At 64.7% G+C, this 11,866-nt stretch overlaps 1 protein-coding gene across 1 annotated transcript; it reads left to right on the top strand.

The window, feature by feature from the left end:
* The first annotated feature begins 3,909 nt into the window (after positions 1-3,909).
* LOC125345283 (dipeptidyl peptidase 2-like) lies at positions 3,910-11,268 on the top strand. The gene is made up of 13 exons (XM_048337503.1): positions 3,910-4,025; positions 4,518-4,631; positions 6,754-6,893; positions 6,968-7,131; positions 7,675-7,810; positions 7,889-7,970; positions 8,058-8,224; positions 8,375-8,435; positions 9,760-9,878; positions 9,958-10,114; positions 10,239-10,303; positions 10,627-10,697; positions 10,898-11,268. Exons 1-13 carry the CDS (start codon positions 3,944-3,946, stop codon positions 11,025-11,027), a joined length of 1,488 nt encoding a protein of 495 aa, XP_048193460.1. The 5' UTR covers positions 3,910-3,943; the 3' UTR covers positions 11,028-11,268.
* Positions 11,269-11,866: the final 598 nt, after the last annotated feature.

Genomic DNA, 11,866 nt, shown 5'->3' with positions numbered 1-11,866 from the left:
GGGTGCTCCCACACCCTCAGCTGGACAACTTGCCTGGTGGCTGGCTCACCTGCATCCACATCCTCCCCTTTTCCTGGACACTGAAGCAGAAACCTTAAAGGGGATCCCACGAGGAGGGGGCCGCGGGGCCCGAGGGGCTGATGCAGCGGGCAAGCTGCAGGCGGAGAGTGGGGAGCCCTCGGCTCGCTGGGTGGGGCTGCTTGCTTGTGGGCAGCTGGGCTGGGGTACCCTCCAAGCCCGAGCTCCTCATGCTCCCAGGCAGGGCGGTGGGGGGCTGGTGATGGGCCAGGGCCTGATCTGGGACGGAGGGAGCGGGACCTGGAGATGGGGCAGCCTGTGCTGGGCGGCCCACCCCCACCCCTATGCCTGGGAGTTGTTACTATTACCAAGGTTGGAATGGTGCCCTGGCCCAGCCACAGCACGAGCAGGGGGTCCAAGGAGCAAGGGGATGATGGAGACAGAAGGCTGACGGCACGACTCTATTCCAGCAAAAGCCTTCGCTGTATACACCTAGATTTGTCCCATGCTGGTATAATTACTGTCCTAGGACCCACTGGGCCCGAAAAGTACAGACAGCACACACCCTTCCTCATTCTATTTCAATCGGTCTTGGTCCACCAGGCTCCCTCAGACAAGCCTCCAGACCCGGAAGCTGAAAGACACTTCCCCAAACCCAAGTATTTGCAGCCCCGAGGGAACGCAATGGAATAAAAGACCCTGTTTGTCAATAAACTGTCACCAAACGAGCAGCTGGTGAAAGCTGGAGCAATACGCCTGTCCTTCTAGCTCCTAAGGAGACAGATCTGAGAATCAAGGCTCAGAGCCAGCTCAGGCAGACAAATTCCAAAGATTCTTACCTCCACTTCAGCAGAAAAGGTAGAACTGGCTCCAGCGGTAGGGCCTCAGCAGACTTCAGCAGAAAAGGTAGAACTGGCTCCAGCGGTAGGACCTCAGCAGACTTCAGCAGAAAAGGTAGAACTGGCTCCAGCGGTAGGGCCTCAGCAGACTTCAGCAGAAAAGGTAGAACTGGCTCCAGCGGTAGGACCTCAGCAGACTTCAGCAGAAAAGGTAGAACTGGCTCCAGCGGTAGGACCTCAGCAGACTTCAGCAGAAAAGGTAGAACTGGCTCCAGCGGTAGGACCTCAGCAGACTTCAGCAGAAAAGGTAGAACTGGCTCCAGCGGTAGGACCTCAGCAGACTTCAGCAGAAAAGGTAGAACTGGCTCCAGCGGTAGGGCCTCAGCAGTGAGAGACAAAGCCAAGTGCGAGCTCCAGGCCCAGGAGTTGAAGCCACACCGCCAGCACCAAAGACAGAAGTCCAAAAAGAATAACAGCAAATTAGGGTTATTGTGCAAAGACAAATGTCTGTTATTTGCGTACTTCATGCAGGACAATTTGTGTAGAGGAAAGGATTTGTTTAAAAGGGAATCCAGGGCTGGGGATATAGCCTAGTGGCAAGAGTGCCTGCCTCGGATACACGAGGCCCTAGGTTCGATTCCCCAGCACCACATATACAGAAAATGGCCAGAAGCGGCGCTGTGGCTCAAGTGGCAGAGTGCTAGCCTTGAGCAAAAGGAAGCCAGGGACAGTGCTCAGGCCCTGAGTCCAAGGCCCAGGACTGGCAAAAAAAAAAAAAGGGAATCCAATGAATAAATGGGCCACTGGGCGAATAATAGACCTTTTTTTTTTTTTTTTCGGCTGTGGGGTTTGAACTCTAGGCCTGGGTGTTGTCCCTGAGCTCTTCAGCTCATTAGTGCTCTACCACTTGAGCCACAGCGCCACTTTGGTTTTCTGGTGGTTAATTGGAGAAAAGAGTCTCAGGGACTTTCCTTCCTGGGCTAGCTTTGAACCGTGATCCTCAGAACTCAGCCTCCTGAGTAGCTGGGATGAGCCACCGATGCTCGGCCTAAGACATTTGAGTGCCCAAGAAAATGGGGAATCAAAGGGACTAAGAAAAGGTGCATATGAGCCAGTGAGTACATGCTCAGCACCCTGAGATCCGCAGCACCCCACAGAGTAGGAAAGAGGTAATGCAGCGCCACAGAGGATGCGTTAGATCTGAAGGATCCTAATTCTGTAAGCCTATCAATACACTACAAGAAGAGATACTGCAGGTGCCAGCGGCTCGCACCTGTATTCCTAGCTACTCAGGAGGCCGAGACATGAGGATGGCAGTTCAAAGCCAGCCCAGACAGACAAATCTGAAACGCATGCCCAGTTAACCAGCAAAAAAACCAGAACTGAAGGCATAGTGCAGATGGTAGAATGCCAGTCCTGAGGGGAAGTCAAGTGAAAACACAAGGCTGACTTCAGGTCCTAGTACTGGTGCACGCACGCGCACACACACAAGTTGAGCATCCAGTTACTTATGTTACCCAGCCTATCTACCTCTGTGAGCTCCACAGAGCTCCCGGAAGCAGAATGCAAACACGAGTGGCCGTGTTCATCCCAGCACCCTTCATGAGAGCGTGCCTGTGGAAATAGCCCAAATGTCCTCCACTGACACAAGAACAGATCAACACCAAGTGGCGTGTGAACACACAGCATTATGCTGAGTGAAACCAGCCTCACAGGAGGACAGCTATTACATGATTCTGGTCATGACATTCCCAGAGTGACCACATAAACTTGTAGGGACAAAGCGGATTGAAATGCCAGGGGCTGTGTACAGGGGACAGTATGTTTGGGATGGTGAATAGTTTAAATAGCACATGTGGGAATAGCACATGGTGAATGTACCAAATGGTGCATTGCATCTCATTGGTGAAATGCTATTTTACATACGGATGACACAGCACCCGAGCGGCCCTGCCCCAGGTAGAGGTAATACAGGTTGTGGGCACCGGAGCTGCTTGGGAACACGATGGCCCGGTGCCCACCTGCCCAAATCCAGCAGATCTGAAGCCTGAGGGGGCACGGCCTCTCTGCAAGCTGTGGAGGGTAGGAGGTCACCGGGGCCCAGAAACCCACACGGGGTTCGGGGAGGGAATGGTGCATGGAGCCACCCGCGTGGCCAGTAGGAGGGGTGGGGTGTCTGGGGGGGGTCGTACCCTCCTTCCCTCCTGCAGTACCTTCCCCAAGGTCCTCCCCTTTGCTGCCCGGGCAAGTCTGTGCTGGAGGTGGCCCCCTGGACTGTTGGGGCAGGGGGAAAAGGCACTCAAAGCGCCATGTCTGTAACAGTGTGGGGCTGGCCTCGGCCAGCGGGGCTTGGGGGTCTGACGGTGGTCAGGGGTTTGGGCTGGGCCAATAACCAGCCGCCATTGCAGGGTCTTCCCACCATCCTGCCCCCTGGGCTGAGGGGGGAGGTGCAGGTGGGCTCTGGGTCCAGGGTCAGAGCCCACCTTCCCATGGGGGTCTGGCCTGCTGTGGGGAGGGTCCGGCCCCCCGGGGTGCGGCAGCCCTCAGCGCCCAGGCAGCCTGAGCCCACTGGCGGGGATCCCCGCGGAGGCCCCTGGGCTTCGCCTCCACGCGGCTCCAGGAGAGAAAGCAGCTCCCCGGAGAGGCCCTTGGGGGCGCGGCTGGGCGCGGGGCTCCAGGGGCTCCCGGGGCTCCAGGGGCTCACGGGGCTCTCCCTCCAGAATCCTGGGGGCGCCGCCCCAGGCCGGGCTCCCTCCGGACGCCCCCGTTCCTGGCACGAACCCGGGGCTTCGATCGGGGCCGGGGCGGCCGCGCGAGCAGCGGGGCGGTGGGCGACCCTGCGGGGGGGGCGGGGAGAGGGGGGAAGGGGGAGGGGAGGCCCCGAGCGCCCGGCCCCCCCTCGCCCAGCTTCCCCGTCGCCATGGCGACCGCCTCCCGGGGACCACAATGGGACCGGAAGTGAGCGCCGCCGCCTCCGCCGCCGCGGCGCCAGGATCCGGCGCGGGCCGGGACCGGCGGGCCGAGGCCCCACGTGACCCCGCGCGCACGTGACCCCGCCCACGCGGCCGAGGTTCACCGAGCCGGACATGAGTCCTCCGCGCCGGGGCCCCGGGCCCTGGGCCCTGGCCCCGCTGCTGGCGCTGGGGCTGCTGGGCTGCGGGGCTGGGGGTGAGAGCGGGCCGCGGCCCACGCCGGGGGGGGGGGCGGGGGGGGGGGAGGCGCCCTGCGGGCGGGCCCTCCCGCCCTACCGCCCGCCCCCACCCCCTGCCCACCCCGGGGCCCCTGTCCACCCGGGGCCTCCCGCCCTCCCGCCCGCCCCCACCCCCTGCCCACCCCGGGGCCCCTCCCGGCGGGCCCTCCCGCCCGCCCCCACCCCCTGCCCACCCGGGGCCTCCCAGCCCTCCCGCCCGCCCCCACCCCCTGCCCACCCCGGGGCCCCTCCCGGCGGGCCCTCCCGCCCTCCCGCCCGCCCCCACCCCCTGCCCACCCCGGGGCCCCTGTCCACCCGGGGCCTCCCGCCCTCCCGCCCGCCCCCACCCCCTGCCCACCCCGGGGCCCCTCCCGGCGGGCCCTCCCGCCCTCCCGCCCGCCCCCACCCCCTGCCCACCCCGGGGCCTCCCAGTCCCTGCCGGCTCCTGAGTGTCGGCGCCCCGCTCGCAGCCCGCAGGGCCCTGGACCCCGCCTACCAAGAGAAATACTTTGAACAATTCCTGGACCACTTCAATTTTGAAAGTTTTGGCAACAGAACCTTTGCTCAGCGGTTCCTGGTATCAGGTGAGCGATCACCCATTCTCCAGAGACACCCAGTGCGCCTGCCCGCCCACCGCGCCCGTCCCGGCCCCCTCTCTGTCCCCTTCATCCACCGCGCCTGTCCCGGCCCCCTCTCTGTCCCCTTGCATCCACCGCGCCTGTCCCGGCCCCCTCTCTGTCCCCTTGCATCCACCGCGCCTGTCCCGGCCCCCTCTCTGTCCCCTTGCATCCACCGCGCCCGTCCCGGCCCCCTCTCTGTCCCCTTGCATCCACCGCACCCGTCCCGGCCCCCTCTCTGTCCCCTTGCATCCACCGCGCCTGTCCCGGCCCCCTCTCTGTCCCCTTGCATCCACCGCGCCTGTCCCCACCCCCTCTCTGTCCCCTTGCATCCACTGCGCCTGTCCCGGCCCCCTCTCTGTCCCCTTGCATCCACCGCGCCTGTCCCGGCCCCCTCTCTGTCCCCTTGCATCCACCGCGCCTGTCCCCGCCCCCTCTCTGTCCCCTTGCATCCACCGCGCCTGTCCCCACCCCCTCTCTGTCCCCTTGCATCCACCGCACCCGTCCCGGCCCCCTCTCTGTCCCCTTGCATCCACCGCGCCTGTCCCGGCCCCCTCTCTGTCCCCTTGCATCCACCGCGCCTGTCCCGGCCCCCTCTCTGTCCCAGCCCCCTCTCTGTCCCCTTGCATCCACCGCGCCTGTCCCAGCCCCCTCTCTGTCCCCTTGCATCCACCGCGCCTGTCCCGGCCCCCTCTCTGTCCCCTTGCATCCACCGCGCCTGTCCCGGCCCCCTCTCTGTCCCAGCCCCCTCTCTGTCCCCTTGCATCCACCGCGCCTGTCCCAGCCCCCTCTCTGTCCCCTTGCATCCACCGCGCCTGTCCCGGCCCCCTCTCTGTCCCAGCCCCCTCTCTGTCCCCTTGCATCCACCGCGCCCGTCCCGGCCCCCTCTCTGTCCCCTTGCATCCACCGCGCCCGTCCCGGCCCCCTCTCTGTCCCAGCCCCCTCTCTGTCCCCTTGCATCCACCGCGCCCGTCCCGGCCCCCTCTCTGTCCCCTTGCATCCACCGCGCCCGTCCCGGCCCCCTCTCTGTCCCCTTGCATCCACCGCGCCCGTCCCGGCCCCCTCTCTGTCCCCTTGCATCCACTGCGCCTGTCCCGGCCCCCTCTCTGTCCCCTTGCATCCACCGCGCCTGTCCCGGCCCCCTCTCTGTCCCCTTGCATCCACCGCGCCTGTCCCGGCCCCCTCTCTGTCCCAGCCCCCTCTCTGTCCCCTTGCATCCACCGCGCCTGTCCCAGCCCCCTCTCTGTCCCCTTGCATCCACCGCGCCTGTCCCGGCCCCCTCTCTGTCCCAGCCCCCTCTCTGTCCCCTTGCATCCACCGCGCCCGTCCCGGCCCCCTCTCTGTCCCCTTGCATCCACCGCGCCCGTCCCGGCCCCCTCTCTGTCCCCTTGCATCCACCGCGCCTGTCCCGGCCCCCTCTCTGTCCCCTTGCATCCACCGCGCCTGTCCCCACCCCCTCTCTGTCCCCTTGCATCCACCGCGCCCGTCCCGGCCCCCTCTCTGTCCCCTTCATCCACCGCGCCTGTCCCCACCCCCTCTCTGTCCCCTTGCATCCACTGCGCCTGTCCCGGCCCCCTCTCTGTCCCCTTGCATCCACCGCGCCTGCCCCGGCCCCCTCTCTGTCCCCTTCATCCACCGCGCCCGTCCCGGCCCCCTCTCTGTCCCCTTCATCCACCGCGCCTGTCCCGGCCCCCTCTCTGTCCCCTTGCATCCACCGCGCCTGTCCCGGCCCCCTCTCTGTCCCCTTGCATCCACCGCGCCTGTCCCGGCCCCCTCTCTGTCCCAGCCCCCTCTCTGTCCCCTTGCATCCACCGCGCCTGTCCCAGCCCCCTCTCTGTCCCCTTGCATCCACCGCGCCTGTCCCGGCCCCCTCTCTGTCCCCTTGCATCCACCGCGCCTGTCCCGGCCCCCTCTCTGTCCCTTTGCATCCACCGCGCCTGTCCCGGCCCCCTCTCTGTCCCCTTGCATCCACCCCGCCTGTCCCGGCCCCCTCTCTGTCCCCTTGCATCCACTGCGCCTGTCCAGGCCCCGCCTCTATCCAGCACCCTCACCTGTCCCCACCTCACCTCTGTTTGTCTGCACCCCACAGACAAGTTCTGGAGAAAGGGCAAGGGCCCCATCTTCTTCTACACGGGGAACGAGGGGAACATTTGGGCCTTTGCCAATAACAGTGGCTTCTTGGTGGATCTGGCAGCTCAGCAAGAGGCCCTGCTCGTCTTTGCGGAGCACGTGGGTACGGGGTGTCCCGGGGTAGGGCGGGCTGCAGGGCCCGGGGACCCACCTTCCTGCCCGGTTGTCCACAGAGGTACTACGGGAAGTCCCTCCCCTTCGGCGCCCTGTCCCTGCGGCCGGGGAACATACAGCTGCTGACTGTGGAGCAGGCGCTGGCCGACTTTGCTGAGCTACTCCAGGCCCTGCGGAAGGAGCTCAGGGCCCCGAGTGTCCCCGCCATCGCCTTCGGAGGGAGGTGGGTCCTGGGATGGGTAGGCCCCGGGGTGTGCAAGTGCGACCAGCCTGGGCTTGGCCCCACCCAGATCTGAAGGAGACCCTGCCCTTTCTCATCCCGTCCTCCCCAGTGTAACTAGTTAAACTAGTCTTCCTGGTGAGCAGTCTCCTCAGCACCCCCTACCCGCCACCTGCTCAGGTCCTTTGTCTCTTCTACCCTCTGACCCCACCTCTTCCTCTCCCTGGCTCCTGAGACAGTGCTAGCTCAGCATTGCCTCCTCCAGGAAGCCAGCCCTGCCCCCTCCCTGGGCCTGGCTGCGTCTCCAGGCTGACGCTGGGCAGGGAACCTGCCAGATGCCTTTGCCCGGCGAAGGCTGTACCTGAGGGGGCTCGGGGTCCGAATCTGTGCATCTTGGAAGTTTCGGGTCTTTTGTCTGTACCTGTGACCTCTGGGGAGGGAAAGAGAGAGTGGGTAGGCAGGGCCAGCCAGGGAACCCAAACCTGGGGACCTCAGCCTGGAGGCCGGGGCGGGGCCCAAAGCCCTAACCCTGTGCCCTGTGCCCAGCTATGGGGGGATGCTTAGCGCCTACATGAGGATGAAGTTCCCCCACCTGGTGGCCGGCGCGCTGGCAGCCAGCGCCCCTGTCCTGGCCGTCGCAGGCCTCGGAGACTCCTGCCAGTTCTTCCGGGACGTTACTGAAGTAAGTGGAGGCCTGGGAGGGGACGGCCCCCGGGCTGGCCCAGGGCAGCGCCTGCCGTGACCCGGGTCTCTTCTCCAGGACTTCTACGACCAGAGCCCCAGGTGTGCACAGAGTGTCCAGGACGCCTTCCAGCAGATCAAGGACTTGTTCCTGCAGGGAGGTGAGGTCAGGAGGCCACTGCCCTTCGGAGCTCATCCTTTGGAGCCTGACGGAGGCTTCCACGGATGCTGTTCCTGACCTCCTACAGCCCATGACACAGTCAGCCAGGAGTTTGGCACCTGCCAGCTGCTCTCCAGGCCCAAGGACCTGACTCAGCTTTTTGGTTTTGCGCGTAACGCCTTTACCCTGCTGGCCATGATGGACTACCCATATCCCACCAACTTCATGGGGCGCCTACCCGCCAACCCTGTCAGGGTGAGGCTCCTTGTCCCGGGACAGGAACGGCTCCAGCTCCCGTGGGGTGCTCGCCTCGCACCTGTCAGAGACCCTCATCTGGGGACCGGGGGAGGTAGCGCCAGGCAGGGAGGGGCTCTTTGCTGAGGTGCTCTGCCAACTCCACTCCAGGTTGGCTGTGACAGGATGTTAAGTGAGGCCCAGAAGATCAGAGGGCTGCGCAAACTGGTGGGTGAGTCTGTCCAGTTCTGAGTGGGGAAGCTCACACCCCAACATGGATGTGGGGACCAGGTGGGGCAAGGATCCAAGGCCCTGGCCTGGGGCTCTGCCTCCTGTGTGTATGGCCTGACACAGCTGCCAAAGGAGCAGAACCTGCATGGTGTGGGCAGCGTAAAGGCTGTGCGGGGGTGAGCAGCACAACTCCTGCAGCCCCAGGGGCGGGTGCAGCTACCTCCAGAAACGCCTGCAACTGGCTGGGCGCCTGGGTTCCCAGCATGCTCTGTGGGGGTCAGGAGACCCTGGGCCTCTGGTTCCCAGCATGCTTTGTGGGGGTCAGGAGACCCTGGGGGCCTGGGTTCCCAGCATGCTCTGTGGGGGTCAGGAGACCCTGGGCCTCTGGTTCCCAGCATGCTCTGTGGGGGTCAGGAGACCCTGGGCGCCTGGGTTCCCAGCATGCTCTGTGGGGGTCAGGAGACCCTGGGCGCCTGGGTTCCCAGCATGCTTTGTGGAGGTCAGGAGACCCTGGGCCTCTGGTTCCCAGCATGCTCTGTGGGGGTCAGGAGACCCTGGGCCCCTGGTTCCCAGCATGCTCTGTGGGGGTCAGGAGACCCTGGGCGCCTGGGTTCCCAGCATGCTCTGTGGGGGTCAGGAGAACCTGGGCGCCTGGGTTCCCAGCATGCTCTGTGGGGGTCAGGAGACCCTGGGCGCCTGGGTTCCCAGCATGCTCTGTGGGGGTCAGGAGACCCTGGGCGCCTGGGTTCCCAGCATGCTCTGTGGGGGTCAGGAGACCCTGGGCGCCTGGGTTCCCAGCATGCTCTGTGGGGGTCAGGAGACCCTGGGCGCCTGGGTTCCCAGCATGCTCTGTGGGGGTCAGGAGACCCTGGGCGCCTGGGTTCCCAGCATGCTCTGTGGGGGTCAGGAGACCCTGGGCGCCTGGTTCCCAGCATGCTCTGTGGGGGTCAGGAGACCCTGGGCGCCTGGGTTCCCAGCATGCTCTGTGGGGGTCAGGAGACCCTGGGCGCCTGGGTTCCCAGCATGCTCTGTGGGGGTCAGGAGACCCTGGGCGCCTGGTTCCCAGCATGCTTTGTGGGGGGTCAGGAGACCCTGGGCGCCTGGGTTCCCAGCATGCTCTGTGGGGGAGGTTAAGGCTGGAGCAGGGATGGTGGTCCACATTCCCCAGACCCTCAGTGAGCCCAGGGGCCCTGGTCACTCGGCTACACACAACGCCAGGTCCCTCACCACCTTGGCCCTGCCGCGCTCCCGAGGGGGCTGGGTTTGTGGCCCACGCGTGCAGTCTGCTGAGCCACTGCTCCCAGCACCCCACCCGTCCTCCCCAGGGCTGGTCTACAACTCCTCGGGCACGGAGCACTGTTATGACATCTACAAGCTGTACCACAGCTGTGCCGACCCCACCGGGTGCGGCACCGGCCCCGATGCCAAGGCCTGGGACTACCAGGTACCAGGGCAGGGGTGAGTGGCCTGGCGGGGCCGGGGCACAGGCCCTTGCCCGCCTGACCTGCGTTGGGTGTCTGCAGGCCTGCACGGAGATCAACCTGACGTTTGACAGCAACAACGTCACCGACATGTTCCCCGAGCTCCCGTTCACGGAGAAGCAGCGCCAGCAGTACTGCCGGGCCACGTGGGGCGTGTGGCCCCGGCCGAACTGGCTGCAGAACAACTTCGGGGGTGGTGGTAAAGGCTGGGGACCTGGAGGGGTTGCTGGGCGGCGTGCTGCTGTGCACGGCGCTGCCTGCACAAGCACGCACAACTCTGGGGCCGTCCTGTCTCTCACCACCACTTGCTGTGCCTGTTTCAGACCTTAAAGCCGCCAGCAACATCATCTTCTCCAACGGTGACCTGGACCCCTGGGCAGGGGGTGGGGTGAGTATCAGCCCAGACAGCGACGGCAGCCCTGCGGGGGCTTCCTGAGTGCTCTGTGCGGTTTCCAGGTTGCCAGAATCTTCCCAAAGAACCAAATTGCCTTGATAGCTTCACACTGACCTCATCCATTTCCTTCCCCTTCCATCTGATTGCTTCCTTCACTGATGGCTAGTGCGGACCAACATTGTCACCTGGGGACCATGGGGAAAGGGTGCTTTAGCTGAACCCCACAGATTGTGCTAGGCCTTTAGGTGAGGGAGCTGGGTGGAATTCTCAGAGGGCAGGCCCCCGGTGTGACAGGAGGTTCCTTCTGCTGACTACAGATTCGGAAGAGCCTCAGCACTTCAGTGGTCGCCATCACCATCCAAGGTGGAGCACACCACCTAGACCTCAGGTGGGGCCCACGGGTTCCCCTCTCCTCCCCCCACCCCTCTGCCCAGTCCCCTCCCCTCTCCCCCACCCCTCTGCCCAGTCCCCTCTCCTCTCCCCCCCCCCCCCCCCGGCACTAAGGGCTAGGATGGAAAGGGGCATGGGCCTCAGCCAGGCGGCCAGGAGTCTGCTTGCCTGGCTGAGCGCCTGCTGTCTACATCCCAGGAGTTCTCACCCACGAGACCCCATCTCTGTTGTGAAAGCACGCACGCTGGAGGCTGCCTTGATCCACGAGTGGGTGGAGGCAGCCAGGCGTGGACATCAGCCCGCCTTGCATGGGGGGTCAGGGGCCTAAGGGCCGCCCTCAGCCGGCCAAGACCAGACAAGACTTGGGAGGAGAGCACCTCACCACCTCTCGTGGAATGGGGAGCCGTGGCCTGGCTCCCTGCCCCACGCCTGGATGCGCCGTCCGGATCCGTGATGGCCGGTCACTGTGTGGACCCGAGACCCAGAGGAGCCCTGAGGCTCTGAACCTGGCTCTCCTCAAGCAAGGGAGGGCCGGTGGGAGGAAGCTGAATAAATGCCCACTTATTGTGCCAGGTGCCCCCTTCCTGTCCGGTGAGGTCTGGGTGTGGAGAAAGGAGGGAGACGCACTGAGCCAAGCCCCAGAGAACGACAGACGTGCGTGGCCTGTTGATCAGATATTTAATAAAGCAGATTCCCCCTCTCAGGGCAGTTCCCATTCCTGGCTCCACCACAGCCAGGGCCAGCTTTGAACCAAGCGGACGTCCAGTCTCAGCCTCTGACCCACAGCCCTGGACACTCCCTACAGACCCCATCTGGTCAAGGCAGGAGATGAGGAATGTGTGCTTTTCTGCCAGCTTCTCAGCCTGTCCACAGGCCAAGTCCTGAGGTGATCTCAGTCACTGCCCACAGGCGGTCAGCGACTCCCTCCACATGGGGGGATGCCCACGAGAACCATGAGGCCCCGGGACAGGTCACAGTTGGTCCCCCCATGAGGACGCTGTGGTTTGGGCCAGCCGAGGAAGCCCAGGTGCCCGGGAGGTATAGGGAGGCTGCACACACGGAGTGAGCAGGAGCTGCTGGACACAGGCCAGTTGGTCCAGGTGTCCTCACCCTGAGCTTCCTGGGGAAGAAGGACCTTCCAGGAATGACGGAAGTGAAGCACTCTTC

This window comes from Perognathus longimembris, unplaced genomic scaffold (assembly GCF_023159225.1).
Source record: "Perognathus longimembris pacificus isolate PPM17 unplaced genomic scaffold, ASM2315922v1 HiC_scaffold_5471, whole genome shotgun sequence".
Lineage (NCBI taxonomy): Eukaryota > Metazoa > Chordata > Mammalia > Rodentia > Heteromyidae > Perognathus > Perognathus longimembris.
The sequence above is the reverse complement of the archived record's forward strand: the minus strand, read 5'-3'. Positions and strand labels throughout refer to the sequence as shown.